Raw genomic sequence first — 19,145 nt, forward strand, 5'->3', positions numbered from 1 at the left:
GCAAAATGTGTATTAAAAATATTATGAAAAATAGTTCACAGCAGCTCCAGCTACTGTTCTTAAAAAAAAACAAAAACAAAAAAACAAACAAAAAAAACACCACTGCAGTTTTAGTTTTATTCACCCACAGGTCAGTCCACATTGTTTACTAACATCCTCCCCCATCTCCTCCCCCGCCCCTTAAAACAAGTAACTATTTGTTCTTTCTTTAATTTTCTGGATATCACTAACCTGAATTCAGGCAAGTTTTAACAACAATGCACATGTTCAGAAGGGAAGGTGGGGGAAGAAGAGATTTGCCTGACAGACCTGTAACAATGGCAGTGCTATCAGGCATCAATGTAATAGTCAACTCAATATTGAGATTTGACCAAATCCAATACTAAAACAGTAAGTTATACTGTTCTCATGACATAATAGTAGCATTACAGTAGTGTGGTGGCACTTTTAAGAGTGCAGTGATTTGCTGACCCTCCACCTATTCATGCTGAGTGGGTTATGCTTTTAGGCTACAGAAACCAAGATGACTCATCACTGCTCACTATGCTAAAACTATTGTCAGTCCCTAACAAACAGCTCTGCTCTTCTATTCAATTTTTAATGAGAGGCAGTGGTTACTAAACATAATTAGGAACCAGGCATTCCCAGGTGCAAATGCAGTCAGTGTGAATTCTAGGGAATCACTCACTCTCTGTGAATCCATTAACCAGCAATTAAACTGGACGAGGACAGGATTTTCCTCAAAAATTAGCTGCTGCATGCAAAGTTGGGTTTTCCACAGTAGGCAAGATAAAAATAAGGTAGCACTCAAAGACAAATTGCGACATGGAAGCAGGAAACAGAAAAAGGAAGATTACAAAAACTCACATTGAATGATTAGCATTTTTGTAAAAAAAAAAAAAAAAAAAAAAAAAAAGCTTTCTATGAAAATAATATTTCTCCCAAAGAGATGGCTCCCAAATGCAGATGGCTGCCCCACAGAAGAAATGAATTTTGTTATACTGATCAACAGTACATGACAGCAGTTCAGGCAGAGTGGAGGCTCAATGAAATTATTTCACTTTGTGATTACAAAATCTCTCTGTCCCACACACATCCATTTCCTTAGGCTTTTTAACTACTGTATTAGAAATATAATTACACTGTAGTGACAGACAGCTTTGCAGAGTTCTATTAGCTTCAAAAGACATTTCATATATTTGAAGCTTCTCCCTGCCCCCAACCAAAAAAAGCCTCTTTACAGACAGTCATATGTTTGCAATGGGCCAACCAAGTTTATAAATTAAAAATGTATATGCAACACAGAAGGTATTCCCTTGGCTGTCAACACACAAAAAGGATACACAAGCAATGAAATAGTTAAAACACAGCACACTGTATTACACATAAAATGTTTCTCATTTCAAGTTTATTAAAACTTTAGCAGTACAAATGATCCAGGTTTTAGATTATCAAAAGACCAAACTGAAGTCCACATTAAAAAAAAAGGTGTTCCCCAAAATGTCTCAAACTTTGAGACAGAATGGAAACAATAAGTCCATAGCTCATCCGCGTCTGTCTTCATCTGTTCCAGGACTTGATTCGTGATCAGACTTTTTATCCTTACGATGGGCATGGTCTCTTTCCTGACTCTTTGATTTTTGGTTAATTTCTTTTTCTAGTGAGGCTCTATTCTTCTCTTTTTCCCTACTCCTGTTTGTAGATGATTTTTTTAATTCTCTATCCTTACTGCTTTGTCTTCTCTTTGAGTCTGGACTTTTATCCTGATGATCTCTACTAGCCTTTTTATCTTTATTGGTCTCAGGGCTACTACTTTCACGGCTTTTTGAACGCTTCTTCCTTTGGCTTTCAGAGTCATTTTTCTTATGTGAACTTCTACTTTCTCGGTTAGGATACTTCTCTTTGTTTCTGCTTTGACTTTCTTCTCTTTCACGGCTCCTTGAGTCTCTCCTCCTCCTATTCTCTTTTCCTTTAGATTTTTCTGGTGTGCCTTTTCTCTCTCTACTTCTTGATCTTCCTTTTCTTTTTGCTTCTTTATCTTCATTTTTTGAACGCTCTTTACTTCTACTCCGGTCTCTGTCTTTACTTCTAGATCTGCCTCTCTTCCCTTTGTCTCTGCTTCTGCTTCGTTCTCTTGCTTTACTATTGGAACTATGTTTTCCTTTAGCCTGCTCACGTTCTTTGCTCCTCGATTTTGCATGTTTCTCCCTGTCTTTGCTTTTACTGTGATCTTGTTCATTACTTTTTGATCCTGCACTTTTACACCTCTCCTTACTTCTGCTCCTTTCTTTATCTCTCCCTCTAGAATCATGGTGCTTGTCTTTACCTCTCTCATGATCCCTCTCTTTGCTTCTTGATCTCACTCTCTTTTCTTCATGTCTGTTGTGCTTAGTGTCTCTTTCTCTGCTCTTTGATTTCTCTTTGCTTTTGCTCCGGCTTTTAGATTTAGCTCTTTTCTTGGCCTTGCTTTTATTATGCTTATCGTCTTTTTCTGAATTCCTCCTTGTCTCCCTGTCTTTACTACTGGATTTGTGGTCTTTTGTCTTCTTCTCCTTTTCCCCTCTTCTGTTTGGGCTCTCAGAGACTTGTCTGTGGTCTGATGCTTTTCTCTCCTTTCCTCTCCCAGGGCTTTTTTGAGCATCTTTCTTGTTTTCATTTACTTCACCCCTTGGAGAAAGAAAAATATTTATTTTTAAATCTTTTGAACAAAAATAACTTCACTACTGAAACTGTTAATCATTGCATGAAGTTTAATTTGTATTATGACATCTACATTAATGGCTACACAGTTACCATAACCATAAAGAGGGGTGCTTTAAAAGGGATAGAGCAAAGATAGCAACGAGATAACTACGCCAAAATCACATATTCTGGGAATAAAAAAAATTCACTGTGATACAACAGATGAGAAAATAGGCACCACTGTATTCTAGACAGAAATTCCAATGTATATAGGAAAAAACAGTGTCTTACTTATCTCCCTTTATCCATCTTTCTCCACTGGAAACTCTCATTCTTTGAGCTCTTTGCATTTCCTGCCTCCAATGTGGAGGAGTCTCACTGCGTCTGAAGCGATCCCTTGACCTGGATCTGGAAGGCGTCCGATAGCGCTTGAGAAGGCAAAAAAAGAAAGACTGTTAGATATAACAGAGTTTAACATTCCACAGTAGGCAAGATGTGTCATACATCTGGGGTGAGATTCTGAGTTGCACCTACCAGAAATGCAGCACAGAACTCAGCCCAGCAGAAAAAGACGCAACAGTGGATTTATGTCATCTTTACGTCACCTACATTCTGGACTGCTCTGGAGGCCAGACTGGTTGCTAGCATAAATCAATTCTGAGAGCTGGTATAATTTACAACATTCCTCCCACAGTCTGCCAATGGACTGCTCCACAACTTACAGTAACTGACAATTCGCATAGCTGACTCAGGTTACAGGATTCTCCTATATCTGACATGCCCCTCCCATCCCCACTACTAGGGTTTAAGGTGGGGGGAATCCTCAGAAGATAGTCTGCAGCTGTCTTCCTCAGTTACTCTCCCTTGACTGGATCCAGGGCTTTTAGAGCCACTTTACATTGCTCCGGTCCCATTACCAGCAAGTAGGGGAGAATCTCACCTCTGGACTGCAGTCAAACTTCATATTAAAAGCACTGAAACTAAAGGTTAACACCTGTATAACATTATCTGAAAAAAACAGTTAGTGAAGAAATATAAAAACTTGCAAAGTGGTCTCAACCACATTTTTTGTTGCATTGTGCTATTGAATTCTGATGTGCAAAGTATCTTGGTTCAAATCTACCACCCTTTGTAAACTAGAATATTTCCCTCCTGAAAATCAATTCAGCCTTCCAGCACTTTATTAAGGTCTTTCACGAACATAAAAGGTTAAAGAACCATTTCATTTTAAATCCCCATTTTCACTCACTAATAGCATCCTCAAAATATATGTATTTTCCCATATATATTCTTGTGCTTACTCTCTGGGCCAAGAAGCAGCTTTCTTTGCAAGTTTGAGCAAAATGCTTTTTTGGAGTTGAGAGTGCAGGGGGTGGAGAGAGGAAGGGAGGGGTTTTGGGGGCATTTTTTAGTAAAAATGTCTAATTTGGTTTACTGCATTCAAGTAACTCAAAGTTGGCTTTATTTTCAAATATATACTCAGCATAGAGAGAGTTCTGGAAGGAATGCAATCTGAGCCATATTTGGAAACAAACGAACACACAAGCACTTGAAAATTATGTACTGAATGACTAGGGCTCCTAGGCACTATAGAAATACAAAAATAATACACTTACATTTTATATTCAGTTAAAATAGATACCCCAAATGGTTGATCAAATATCCACACTGCAGTCTCAGAAATTCCAAAAGACCTTAAATAAGTTTTATGTAAGAGCCAGGTATTATAATTCTTTGAAAGAGAATTGTTGGGCTTGAACCTGAAAATCTTTTAGATATTAAATCAAGTTTAAAGAACTTTTTTCATCAGGATGAATACTGCTCACCCTTGTCCTGCAATGAAAACTCCCCGTAACATTTTGCAAAGCATCACTAGAGCAATAGTTTACAAAAATTTTACCATTAGCTTTAAAATTTAAGGGTTATTGCAAATGTTCATCATTGTAGGCCAGGCCTGACATGAGTAACTGGACATGGGTGAGGCCTCATTTCTTGAAAGACAGAATTAGGGAGGTGAGTGGATCAGCAGGCTGGAAACAGAATGTTTGTACTAGCTAAGATAGGTAAATGGGTCAGTAGGCTAAGAGATAGAATGTTTGTACTAGCAAAGATAAAGGGCAACACTCAGGAAACCATTTACAATGGCCAAAATAAACCTGGAACATAAGATGAGGTAAAGAGTAAGTCATGCATGAGCAGAGCATGCTGTACAGGAATTGGTTCCTACAAAGTGACTAAACCAATCCCAAAACGCATGGATGCAACATATAGAAAACACAATGTAATGTGTGAATGTACATAAAAGAAGAAGTTTGCTGTGAACTTTGGATGTGTGGTATGCCCTGTACCCATCCCCTACAATTGAGCCTGATCAATTCAAGTGTAGTTTGATTGTATGCCAATAAAGAAACCTCAGTGAAGAGTTCAGAGTCGAGCTGAGTTTGTGGGACCCAAGTGGATAGGGTCTCGGGGGCTACTGAGTGGATAAGGTCTCAGAAGTCACCCCAACATACCATTAAGTGGATAAGGTCTCAGGTTCTGGCCTGCTTTTTACCATCATTTTTACCATACAAGCAATTAGGCTTGCTTTCAGCTGAAATGATGATAAAAATGGATTCAGCCATTGATTCTGAATCTATATTTGAGCTCCCACAAATCCAGGATCTAGGATTAGTATCAGTGGGAATGTTTTTTCTGCATTTCCCCTAGTATAGATGCTGCCTCATTGTCACAGTAGAGTAAAACAGAAACCCCCCACCTGATTTAACAATCTAACTTCAGTGAACTTTATTAAAATTTAATCATGAGAAAATAATTTACTTGGAATTTTGTTATTTAGGATTATTGTTATTACAGATCCCTATTCTGAATCTCTGGCACCTGACATGTCAGCACTTGATGGAAGTAGGTTGTTTTTCTGAGTCATGTTTTCTGCTGGTGCCTGTCAGTAACTTTTTTTTTTTTTTTTTTTTTTTAATATTAAAAATCGTTCCAGATACATTCCTAGAGTTTTCTGTTCTCTATAAAGGGGAATTTTGTTGTACACTGGATCCTTTGAAGAATACTGCTTACTGTTTTTCTGAAGATTTATACAGATAAAATTATCACTCACTTTTCCCTCAGAGCTGGAGATAGTTTGGGCTTTGTTACTTTTATATATATCAAAAGTAGATTTTTCCAAATGAGCAGAGGAGTGGAGTTGCTGGACACTGGAATAATCAGGCAGGAAGGCATGCACTTCCTAGCAGTTGGTGGCTCAACAACTCAGAGCTTTGAGCTACACGCAATTTTACCTGTCATGCATCCAGGTATGAAATTCAGAGTAGGAGACCTATTACAACTAAACACTATTTCTCAAACCAATATTAATGCAATTTGGAAAATGTTTACCAATCTCTTCCACCAAACTCCAACACTGAACATGACAAATTAATGTTACTTTTTCATGGGACCACTGGTAAACTCAGATTTTGCCAGTGGTATTTAAGATTTTACAGTTTATTCCAAATGATTAACACCTCGAGCTTTTGAACTTTCAAGTAATTTGGGTAAGCAAAACAGATGTAGTTTTCGTTTAAAAACTTCAACTATAAAAATCAATTTTCTTTTAAATGTATTTAGTGAGCAATACTGGCTAGTGCACAGACCAGGAGGAGTGGAGTCAGAACTGCTGGGTTCTATACCCAACCCTATTACAGTCTCATTATATGATCAAATCACTTAACTTCAATGCCTTACTCTGCCAATCTGTAAAATGGGCATAATACTGCCCTTCCTCTCCCCCAAGAGGGATGTGAAATTGCTTTGAGATCCTCAGATATGTGCTATAAAAGTGCAAATGATCACCATATACCAAGGTTGGTTTTGTTTGTTTGTTTCTGTTTCTTTGTTTAAACTTACCCTTGGTCCTCTTCCTTTTATTTTCCTTCCAGATCTGGTCACTAAAAGCCTTCTCTGGTATGACGACTGGGAATTTGATGGATTACTAAAAAATGAAGAGAACTGATGCTGTCTATTACATTGTTTTAAAAATTGTGGAGGGAGAAAGACAGGAAAAGATCATTTAGACAGACTCCACTACTATTTTGGAGTGGTTCTTTTGCAAATTAAAAGAATATCAGCCCAAATGAAAATAAAGAATAATTCTCACTCTCCAGCCAGTTCACATAACTACTAATGGTCATCACTTCACTACTTTAAATATGATCATCCTATTCATAGTATAAAAAAGGCATACAACGTTTTAAAAAATCCTTTTAGGGGCAGATGGGAGAAGAAGTGTTCCCTTACATATTTTTGGAAAAAACTTGGTATAGGAACATCTCAATACATGTACATGCCAAAACCAAGTCACTGCCTCATCATAATATAAGCCTGGCCCTTCCTCATTCCTATCGTTCATCCTTCTGCCTAAATTTGTTCCATCTAAGTTCTTAAGGATAGGAACCTGGTCTCTTTAAATGTTTCTCCGAGGTGTCTAAGCACTCCTTCAGGTGCTGCAAAAAATAAATAATAATTTGCAGTGGAATTACAGCTTGTGAAATGTTCCAGGGACAGCCATAAGGAGTGAATAACTCTGTTTAGCCTCAGGATAGGTATTGTACCATCATGGCTTGTGCTGTACAAGATTGACTACGCTAACTGACCAGTGTGCTCCAACCTTGATCTGGAGAGAGAACTTATAAGGCTGAGATTCATCTGCCTGATCCAATGGAATTCCCCCCCCCCAAAAATAATATTGAGGACAAGAGCACAGTAAGAGAATCATACACATATATCAAGAACAACAGATACACTTTTTATCTTGTTTAGTACAGGGAATATAAATCTCTGTAAAGTAAACCACTAACTGCATGTGGTCAGGACTACATTTCCTATATGGGCAGTTTATTTCATAACTATCCATTATAATGTTTCTTGCACTTGTCTCAGAAATTTCTGTACTGGCTATAGTCAGTAATAAGATACTAGAAAATATTAACTATTGGTCTGATAGGGTATGGCACAAAGAATCAGTGTCCAATTTAAGGTGGTTCATCAGAAACTGAATTGAGAAACATAATACACCTCTACCTCGATATAACGCTGTCCTCGGGAGCCAAAAAAATCTTACCGCGTTATAGGTGAAACCACATTATATTGAACTAACTTTGATCCACCGGAGTGCGCAGGCCTGCCCTCCCGGAGCACTGTTTTACCGCGTTATATCCGAATTTGTGTTATATCAGGTCGCGTTATATCGAGGTAGTGGTGTATTTCATGAGAGCCACTAAACTGTAATATGGTGCTGAATTTCCACTTGATACTAATGAGTCAAGGCATGTGAGGAAATATCTTTTACTGGACCAACTTCTGGTGGAGTGAGAAGCATGGAGCCATACAGAGCTCTCCTTCAGATCTGGGAAAGGTCTCAAGAACTGTGTGTGGCACAAAAGCTTCTCTCGCTCACTAAGAGAAGTTGGTCCAATAAAAGTTATTATCTCACCCACCTTGTCTCTCTAATTTCCTGGGACCAACACGACTACAACTATGCTGCATACAACCCTTGATACTAAAGCAGTGATCTACCCTTGAAGTGAAAGGCTCCATATACTGTTTGTAAGTCCCCAGAGCCAGCCATCTCAAGTGGAAACTATATTTGTACGTCAGTGCTCAAATTTTCTCCATTCCTTCTTACATTTATTTTCCTTGTAAAATTCCCTTAAAATGTATCATTGTAATATCCACACTACTCACCCTTACAAACAAGCACATTTTATGAAATCTGAAGTGCCACTGCTCATAACGTGCCAGTGGTTAAACACCACATGGGAAACCTGGACTTCACCTATGAATCTAAAAGTACTGACTTGATCACACCATTGTCAGTGTGCAGTTCCACTCAAACACATGTAAGCTTACCTCTCTCTTTCCTTCTCCCTGCTCTTCCGTTCTTTTTCTTTTTCATCTATTTTAGGAGGACTTTTTCTCATGAGGAACCTGTTTTCTGGTACAGGAGGGATCTCTTCAGGACGGACAGTAGACAATGGCTGTGCTTCAGGGTTTTCATCTTCACTTTCACTGGATGAGCTTTATTTATACACAAACAAAAAGCTATCAATGCTTCAGTTTTAAATATTTGTGTACTTTAGATTTGGGCTTTCTAGGAAAGGCCTCTCAACCTGTCTATACTTAAGTACTTTAGAAGCTTTGTCAACTGAAGATACACATAGAAAAAAAAAGAGGAATTATTTACTTGGTCATCAGAGCAATTTAGAAAAGGTCTGAGTTCTGCAGGTTATACTTAATGGTCTTTGTAATAATAATAAAAAAAAAATCTAGCTAAGGCACAAAAATCTGAAAGTTATCAACCCAAGCACTTACAGATATTTGAAAGTATTTACATATATAAAACAAAGGCTAAGGCTTCAAAAACAGCAGCCATTTTGCTCCCATGAGGTCTTCACTCAGAGATGTATATTATGTACGTATTCCTAACTGACATTATAAAAGATTTTTAACCAATGTTTTTTTAATACATACAGTGCATTGCTGAATATACTTATATTGTATCTTTAGATTAGAACTGGTTGTAAATTTTCTGGGGAGCCTGAGCATCCATGGTTTGCTGCTCTGAGCGCAGCCCTGCCATGCCAGGGCTTCCAGGCTCCCTTCTGTGGAACTGGGAGCATGGAAGCCCCAGGAGTCCAGCTCCTAGCTCCGCAGCCACAAGCATGAAAACCCTGAGAACCTTGGTTCATAGCCCTTCTAGGGTCCCTGCCACAGAGACGGGAACCTGGAGGTCCTGGTATGGGCTTCCAGGGTCTGTGACTCTAGGGCAGGCACGCAATGCAGGTTGCCCTGGGCTGCGAACCCCAGGGCTTCCAGACTCCTGAGCCAGCTGATTCCATGGGCTGCCTGACTTTGAATGAAATCAGATTTCCAAATACCAAAATTTCTCACAAATTGAAAGTTTCGGCCAACTCTACTTTAGAAGAAACAGTTTGGAAAATTTATATAAAAAAGGATCATGTTCAGATTGTGTGTTTGAATGTAAAACTGCGAGGAATTGTATGATTATTTGTCAGAATCTAAAGGGAGCATGAGAAAGGTGAGTGCGTTTAGATGGTAAGATACATGAAGCTGAGGCTGGTCTGAAGAATAGTACTGCTGTAACAGAGGATTTCCTTGATTCTTAGTGGTTGCGCTGAAAGAAAACACACTTGTACAACAACTTTACCTCTAAGTCAGATTTTTGCATGGGAATACTGTAGTAAACTGGGGGTAACATTTTCAGAAGCAGCCAAGTGACTTAGGAGCCTAAAGTTACATTGCCTTTTAAGGAGACTTTGGTGTGCTTGGGCAAAATTTTCAAAAGCACCAGACAGGTTTAACTTCGGCACCCGATTTTTGAGAAGTTATTACAAGTTACACATCAGTAAATTAAGGTGTTAATATGTTTGAGCTTTAATTTTGTTCATTTTAGACCTGTATTCTCCTCCTCATACATTATAAAAGTCTCACTGTGTATAAATTAATTCAAATTCATGAATATAAAAATGAGTCAAGGCATTAACTTTACAATGTGCAATTTTACAAATCAACACATGAAAATCTCAATCCAAACTACACAAGTGGCTCTTGTTACATAAAGTGGTAATAATGTATAGTACTAAAGCAGGAAAACTGAAGTCGTTTACAAAAACAAAACAAAATAGAATCAAGGATCCTGCAATCCTCACAGACCTAACTGGTGCAAGTTCAAACAGGCATGTACCAAAGAATTGAATTATATATGTGCAAAAATTGAAATGATCTTATTCACAGAAATTTCCTACATCAACACCAAAACAAGAAAGTAGCTAGCTGAAAACATTTATTTTTCCTACACCATATGTACTAACATATATTAAGTTTAACATTTAAATTTTTAACAAAAAGTAATATGGACTGGTTCCAAATGTCTTTTAGAATAGCAAAATAATCCTACCTTTTCTTACTTTTCTTTCTCTTTTTCTTTTCCTTCTTATGTTTTCTAGAATTTTTCTTGTGTTTCTTTTTTCTCTTCTTAGGTTTCTCTTCAGAAGCACTTTCAGAATCAGATGATGAATCAGAGGAAGATTTTGAATCACTTGAACTTTCTGAATCACTGGATGAGGAGGAGGACTTGTGTCTTTTTCTCTCTTCTTTCTTGGCTATAAATCAAAGTTACAAAGACATACATTTAGATGTCAAACAGTTCCATTGAAAGCTCAGAATAGACAATTCTATCTAATATCTCCCGAACTTCCTAAATAATTCTGACACAATACTTTATCTTGTAACTAAAGTCATTATGGTAAATACATAATAAAGATTTGGGGGAAAATATTTTTGTCATACAAATAATGGAGAAATTTTAAAAACACATAATAGTCCATTTATTTTAATTACAAAGGAAAATTTCATTACCAACTTTGAACTCTCCGTAACGCATAGCACTTTAATTGTACTAAAATATTACTTCTTTTTAGAAACAATCTTGCATTAAAAGTATAACAGAATGAAAAGTCTTATCAGGAATTTGTTCTCTAATTTCCGGTATTAACGTGATCTCAGACAATCTATTCTATTGAAACCCAATTAAACCAGTTTGACAGCAGCAGCACATGACCTAGGCTTATCCAATGTGTCATTTAGCAGCTAGCTCAGCATGAAATACCACAGATTGGGGAAGACCCAAGAAAAAGATAATTCTTCTTAAGTGAAACTGAGCTCAGAAAATAGAAGTGACCCTGAGCACTCATCATTTTTCTACAAAAATATGCCAAGAAGTATGATGGTGCAAGCCAACTACTAATTGCCTCAGGTTAGGAAGAAGCCTCCACTATGGGTAGGTTTTTCCACAATTATCCACTATAAAATAAAATAAATAATAAGATAAATTAATGGAGAGATCCTATCTCCTAGAACTGGAAGGGACCTTGAAAGGTCATTGAGTCCATCCCCCTGCCTTCACTAGCAGGACCAAGTACTGATTTTTGCCCCAGATCCCTAAGTGGCCCCCTCAAGGATTGAACTCACAACCCTGGGTTTAGCAGGCCAATGCTCAAACCACTGAGCTATCCCTCCCCCCAAAGTTCCTTGCATCTTCCTCAACAGTCCATGAAAAGATACTGGGCTCGATGGACCATTAATCTGATATTGTATGGCAGTTTCTATGTCTTATCATATCCTTGGCCTCTAATGAAAAGGAGTTCGGTGCCACTTTTGGAGGCAGATATCAAGTCCATTAGGACCTGGATTGAGAACCTAATTTCTTAACTTTGACAGTATGTGAAGCAGGTCTCATTAAAAAGGAACTGATGATGGCAAAAGTAGTAGTGTAAAAGACAATTTTAAAACAATATAATGTATTTCATCCTTTCATCAATCAAGTAAAATAAAAAGGATGTCTCAACTAGATATATTAATCAATTCAATCCAAGCTATTCTCCAGCCAGACTCGCCCCCACCTCTCCAAAACAGTGTCAAAATAGGGAAGTTGTAGGATATTTTCAGACTCTGGAACATCATTATAGTTGGCTAATGCAATTAGTTTTAAGTTTTATTCTCTCTTTCCCCCACCCCCGGGCAAAGAAAAACATCACTGGCTATAGGGCAGTTTTGTATGGCAAAAGGCTCAATCTCAGACACTAGAGAAGACAAGAAATGCCAAAAGAAAATTTTTAAAAAGTGAAAAGAACCCCCGTTGCGTCTGTAGAAAACTGCATTTAAGCAGAAAGTTTGTTATGATCTTAAAAACAGACTTCAGAGTCAAATAAGGATTTTAAATTTGAATAGGACTCCCAGCTGGGATCATGTTCGTCTACTTAAACAGTTATTGGGAGCTATCTTAGAAGTTAATGAATCAGTTTCACTACTGGTTTATGCTGATTTCAGCTGGCATACCCCAATGTACAGAAAATGGAATGTCTGATTGGTACAAGTTATAGTGGCAAAAAGCAGCCTCAAACTTCCTTCTAAGGCAGGATTGTTTGCAAAGAGGGAGGCAGGAGCACAAAAATGTGGGCACAGGAAGTCAGTACAGCTGGAAAGTGGATGCTGCTACCTCAGAAGAAGGCATGGTTGGGATGTACACCAACTCAGTGAATCCCCTCTGAAGCTGCAAACTAAAACATTGCCTCCTCTGGAAAAAACCATGAGAAAGAGCACCAAAAGAAGCCACCGAGGTGAGTCGAGCACAGGGGCTTTGATAATGCAGAGAGGTGTAATCCGTACCTAGCTGCTGTGGAATAAAATCTGGTTATAAAATGAATATTGAGCTAATATGTTGGAGTAGCTGTTATTCAGAAAAATGGCCACAATTCCATAAAATATAGCCTCAATTTTCTTCACTGCAGATTTACAAACCCATGGAGGTTGAAACGACTAGAGTGCTACAGTTCAACAGAAGCGAGCCCCTCAACAGCTCCAAATAACTGAAGGCTGACAACCAACTTCTTTCTTGTGAAGCTCCTTAATTCTGCAGAAGTGAAGTTGCAGAGAAACTCCACTCCAGCAGAGATCTCTATTGGCAGCCCCAGACAACATGAAGCTTTTGTGTATTCAGAGAACTTAAGAACAAGGAGTGGGTTTACTGTGTTCAACCTTTTAACTCAATCCACGTACTGGAAGTTATATACTAATTATTTTGAAAATGAAATGGGAACTCAGTTAATTCCATATTTCAAGTAGAACCACTAGACACTGGTCAGAAGGAGAGGACTGACCTCTATGTACAGAGCTAGAGGAGGTGAAGAACTTCTCTTGAATAGTGTATACCTGGAAATCCCCCTTAGAGAGGTATAAACTGCTAATTCAGGGAGCAGTGTATTCATTCTGGAAATTATTAACAACTTTAGGTCCGTCAAACCACTCAGCTATCATTAATAAAATGTCTGTCTTTTGACTGAGTCAGAAAGTGGCCAGAGCAGGGGTTGCCATATTCAGCCCTCAAGCTGGGCTGTTTATTTTAATAAAAGAGGCGATAACGTTATAAAAATGGACGAAGAAATTAATACAATTCAGATATTCACATCTATAGTCTCCTACCCAGTCATTTATCTATGCTAACTATCTCTTCTACCCAAAGGAGAGGATATAAAGAGAACAGTTACTCCCCCTTTCCTCATCCATTAAACTGAAGGGTAAGCCAAGCCAACAGCACACTTGTTTTTGAAAAGGTGTCATTTTGGGGACCTGCAAGACAATAATACACAGAGAGAACAAATCTCTCTGATCCAATTCAGTTTCACATGTATTAGGCCTAAAGGTTGTACAGTCAGTGGATTATTCAACCAGTAGCTAAGACAGGATTGCCATTTGCTTTCCAGTTATTATTACACCATCCTGACAGATCATAAGGGTTGGAGGTAGCTGTATCCCAACAATGATCAACTGCAAAAAGTGTATATAGAATCCAGTATGATTCCAGTATGGAAGCAAAGGCAACTTACTTCTCCAGTATCGATGCATCACCTGTAATCAGAGGTTAGTATTTCTCACTACATTAAGTTTTTTTAATGTTATCACAGAAAAGTCTGTTCTGATCTGGACTGGAATAACCAAATCAGTGGGGACAGATCCACATCTGGAAGGCGAAACATCCACATCATCTCTGGTTGAGTTTCAGCCAACTTCCATCACATACTCTTGATGTGCTGGGGGAACTTCAGGTTGTTTGCAAGTTGGACACATGTCCCTCATGGCTAGCAAGATCAAGTAGGCAAACACTGTTTGCTGTTGGCAGTGTGTGTTAATTCTTTCTAATGGAGGGCAAGATGCCAGTGTTTCTCATATGAGCAATAATTAGGCTACTGATAACCATCCCTTCATCTAAACACTTACTACCACCTTGTCTCAAATATGCCTTTTCTGGATAAAGTTATTGAGCATTCAGTAATGAGACAGTATGTGAAGTCCTCAGATTTTCTTTGTTCCCTGTCAATACAATTTCTGATTGGATATATTTGGCTCACTCTTTGATTGCCCTCTAGTGATGGAAGCAACAATTTCAAAAGCTGTCTGGGTGGGCAGATAAGATCACTGAAACAGTTCTGAAGCAGTTCTGCTCTTTCAGAGAAATACCAGATGGTGATGTTGGTTTGCTGGTCCAATGGCTTTCCAGAGGAATTCTGCAGGTCCAATTGCTTTCTAGAGGAATTTATATTGAGGTGCTACATGTACACTGGTGAAATGCAACTATTTTTTTCATTGCAGGCAGACTGGGTGCTCTCTTTGCTTTTCCAGTGCCTGGCTGAGACAGTGACTTGAATGACAGCAAGCTGGCAAAGCTGAATCCAGACAGCAATGAGGTGGCTATTCATTGCAGAGAAGCTTCTAGAGCAGCTGACGGGCATGGTATTTTGCCCCTGAATTTGTTCATCCTAAACATTTATGGGTACTTTTTTGAGCCCCAGATGGCACACTGGCCAAAAGTGTCTTTCCTCAACCGCACCTAAAACAACTGTAATCACTTTTCAGTTTTACACAACTTCACAATTATTCATACCTTTGTGACCTACAGAATGGATCAGCATAATGTTCTCAATATGCTCACTTGGAAGTTTCAGCTGGTATAGATTGCAAAGGCCTGACTGCCTACTACGGTTGGCCACAGACACTACATCAGTGCTCCATAGACTGTGTTAGCTTCCCGTTCACTTCCGGGCCCAATTCAAAGTGAAGAGTTCTCTCTTAGAAGGCATATATGGTTTGGCTCTTAACCATCTGAGACCATTTCTTTAGTTATGCACTACCATGGCAATTGACATCAGCGGACAAGCTTGTTAAGCATCCCTATAGCTGCTGGCAGAATGTTTTCAATGGAGAGGCCTCTACTCTATCATCTGCTTTCATTGTTGGTCCAATACAGAAGAACAAGGCATAAAGTCTATTTTCTCAAGCTTTTGCCTAAGAGGCTTATTTATAGTTTGTATAGAATGTCAACTTAGTAAATTATTTGTTGTACAAATACAAAATTTGTGTATCTGTCCAGTGAACATGATGGAAAATTAATCGTTTCCAAAGGCATTCCATGAAAAGGAGTCTCGTATGAAATGTCCACTCTTCCTTTGCTGTACACAAACAGAGGCATCACCACATACTCTGCTGAACAGCCAACAGATAACAGTCCATTCAGTTAGCTCTGAACTAACTCTTAAGAAAGAGTTAAGGTACTCTACTTTCATATTCTTCCCAAACATCGAAGAACTTGACTTTCTCTCCACTCAGGACAACATCCTCCTGGGAAACATCACTGCATTTCTTCCTATCTAAACTTGACTGAAACAAGATGGCTCCAAGCCCCAATTAAGAAACGTCTGTGTACAGAATGAAAGAAAGGGTGAAGTCAAGTTCTGCAGTTCCCCTTTCCTGTGATAATATTGTCTAGAGCTTGTCAAAACCAATTTGGGATGCAGTTTTATTTCCAACTCTGTGGCAAGTTTAGATCTGTACTAAAGTTTGCTACTTCAAACTGACTACTAAATAAGTGGGAATTGAAGGTAAGGAACTCTCCAGGGTAGACTGTCTACCTGAAAAGAGCAGAATGTAGAATACAAGCAACTGTTGTAAGCTTACTTCAATGGCTGACATATTTGTGGAAGAGGAAGAACATGGAGCGCTGTGAAATTCCTGTGCAAAGTGAACATAAAGAATGGCAAGGATTTTCTGCAAACACATGATCGTTTACGTCCAATGGCAAATATGACTTCTTGAATACCAGGACAAGCTTGCCCCCAGTCAATTACAGGCCACAGCTGGGAATTCACTGTCAGGGTTTACTATAAAAGAAAGAGGATTTAGGCTGACAGCCAGATGTTATTTCTCTCCATTCTTTTTCTTATAAAATTTCAGCCTATAAATATGTTCAAAACAGGCCCCTTCCTCCCCAGCCCACATTGTCCAGAACTTGTCAGACTTCATAAATCATAGCCAAATGGCATAGCTGTCCACTCTCCACACTTCAAACCTCTTATGAAATGTAGCCACTCTTATGACACCACAGAGTATTGGGCTTGAATGGGAGACAGCATCTGGCCCAACAGTCAGACTTAACTCAGATTCATAAAGCTCAGGCCAGAAAAGACCACCAGATCATATAGTCTGTCCTCCTGGATACCATAGGCCACTACATTTCCTGTATTGAGCCCAGTGACTTGTGTTTGGCTAAAGCATATTTTCCAGAAAAGCTTCCAAGTCTTGAGTTCAAGACATCAAGAGGTGAAGAATTCACCACTTCCTTTAGTAGTTTGTTCAAAGGGTTAATCACCTTCATGGTGATTCATGTCCAACTTCCAATTTTAATTTGTCTGGCTTCAACATTCAGTCACTGGGTTCTTGTTATGCCTTTCTCCACTAGATTAAAGAGCATACTAGTACCAGTATTTTCTTTCCATTAAGGTACTTACACACTAATCAAGTAACCACCAAATCTTCTTTTTTGGTAAGCTAAACAGATTGTGCTCTCAGTCTCTGACTGCAAGGCATTTTCTCTAGTCCCTGAATCATTTCTGTATTGCACCTTCTCCAATTTTTTCAACGTTCACATTTTTAAAAGGATACCAGAACTGGACATAGCATTCTAGTGTCTCTCACCAATGAAAATCATCACCCTACTTACTGCTCCCCTGTTCATATATCTTAAGAATCACAATAGTCCTTTTTGCCACAGCATCACATGGGGAACTCATGTTCAGTCACTTGTACCCTATGATCCCTAAATCTGCTTTCCAGGATAAAGTCCACCATTCTGTAGGTTCCTTATTCCCTACTGTGTAACTTTGCATTTGGATATCTTAAACTGCAATTTGTTTGAATGGGCCCAGTTCACCACATGATCCAAATCACTCTGTATGACTGTATTAACCATTCCACCAATCTTTGTGTCATCTGCAAAATTTAAATTTTTATATTTATTTTCAGAACATTGATGAAAATACTGAACATCAAGCCTAGTGCTGATCTCTGCAAAACTCCACTAGAAACACTCCTATTTAATGATTATTTCCTACTGACAACTACTTTGAGATGTCAGTTAGCCACTTATTTATCATATAATGCTAATTTTTTAATCAGAATATCATGCGGTACTAAATTAAATACCTTACAAAAGTCTACATATATTACATCTAAAGTTATCTTTATCAACCAAACTTGTAATGTAAAAGAATTAAATCAGATTTGTTTGATAAGACCTAGTTTCCACAAAACCATGCTCACTGGCATTAATATTCCTATTTGTTAACAGTTGAATCTTATACCAGCTTTTCTGTTGTTTTGCCTGAGACTGATGTTAGACTAACTGACCTATAGTTACCCAGATCATACCACTTGCTCTTTTTGAATAGTGACACAATATTAGCACTCTTCCAGACTTCTGGAATTTCCCTGGTATTCCAAGATTTAACAACAATTAATATCAGTGGGCCAAAGATCTCCTCAGCCAACACTTGCAATTGGCTGAAAGTTATCCAGTCCTGATGATTTAAAAATAGTTATCCTTAGCAAATGACGACATCCTCCTTAGTTACTAATGAACTAGAAAGTACTTCATCATCCTCATGTGATACAAGTCTTTCCAAATACAGAAAAGGAATATTTATTGAATACTTCTGCCCCTTTTGCACCATTATTAACAATGTCACTATCTCCATGTAGTAATGGGCCTATACCATTACTAGGATTTTTTTTGTTCCTAATATTTTTAAAAACTCCTTATCGTCTTAGCCCTACCAGCCATGATTTTTGCCCCTTTGTCTTTAGTTTCCTTTATCAATTTTTTATACTTAACGTCTAATTTATATCGATTACTATTTATTTCCCTTTTTTCCCCCCATGTTATAGATTTCTTTATTACTAATTTCTCTGAGGTGTCAAAGGGGAGAAAAGATTGGTAATATATCCCCCTCACCTTGGTGAGAAACCTATCGAACTCCAAGTTATAGCTTCTGTTTTAGCCTTCTGTCACTTACATCATGCTCTTTGCTCTCTGCACTGTCCCTCAGAGACAGCCTTCCAGTTATGCCCAAAGTAAATTAGCCCAACAATCACGTAACCAAGCAATCCTTAATTCCCTTCACCCATACCCCAGATTTATCACTTCTCTGCAGAAGCACAATTCCCCTCCTCCACACAGTACTTCTATCACCCATGATAGTACCCTAAAATACAATCCCCTTATTTTTACCCAATTGATAGTATCTGAGAACCCAATCTCTACCCCCCAAATTATTTTTACCCAACTTTACACCCTCCAACCCCAAACCGTACTCCTACTGGAACTCAAGCCATTCCCTCTGACTCACTGAAGCTCCCCACTAAACCCAAGATTTGTCAGATTTATTTCTAGTCCTTACAGATACAGCCTTGTAATCCATTCACCCCCTTCCTTCCCTGGATATTGCCACCTCACCAAGTCCTAAGCCCAAAGTGTTTTAGTTCAGCCTCCCTTGCTAGGAGAT

The 19,145-nt window shown here is 38.5% G+C and overlaps 1 protein-coding gene across 1 annotated transcript in view; it reads right to left on the reverse strand.

Annotated features, from left to right (window-relative positions):
• Positions 1 to 1,391: 1,391 nt before the first annotated feature.
• The window catches only part of PPIG (peptidylprolyl isomerase G), a 36,590-nt gene continuing 18,836 nt past the window's right edge, over positions 1,392 to 19,145 (reverse strand). Inside the window, exons 9-13 of the mRNA XM_054043633.1 lie at positions 10,652 to 10,856; positions 8,584 to 8,751; positions 6,583 to 6,667; positions 2,974 to 3,110; positions 1,392 to 2,667 (exon numbers count right to left, since the gene is read on the reverse strand). Coding sequence (XP_053899608.1) covers positions 1,545 to 2,667; positions 2,974 to 3,110; positions 6,583 to 6,667; positions 8,584 to 8,751; positions 10,652 to 10,856 — 1,718 coding nt within the window. The 3' untranslated portion in view covers positions 1,392 to 1,544. The remainder of the gene's footprint in view (positions 2,668 to 2,973; positions 3,111 to 6,582; positions 6,668 to 8,583; positions 8,752 to 10,651; positions 10,857 to 19,145) is intronic.

The sequence above is a fragment of the Malaclemys terrapin genome, chromosome 11 (genome assembly GCF_027887155.1).
Source record: "Malaclemys terrapin pileata isolate rMalTer1 chromosome 11, rMalTer1.hap1, whole genome shotgun sequence".
Taxonomy (NCBI): Eukaryota; Metazoa; Chordata; order Testudines; family Emydidae; genus Malaclemys; species Malaclemys terrapin.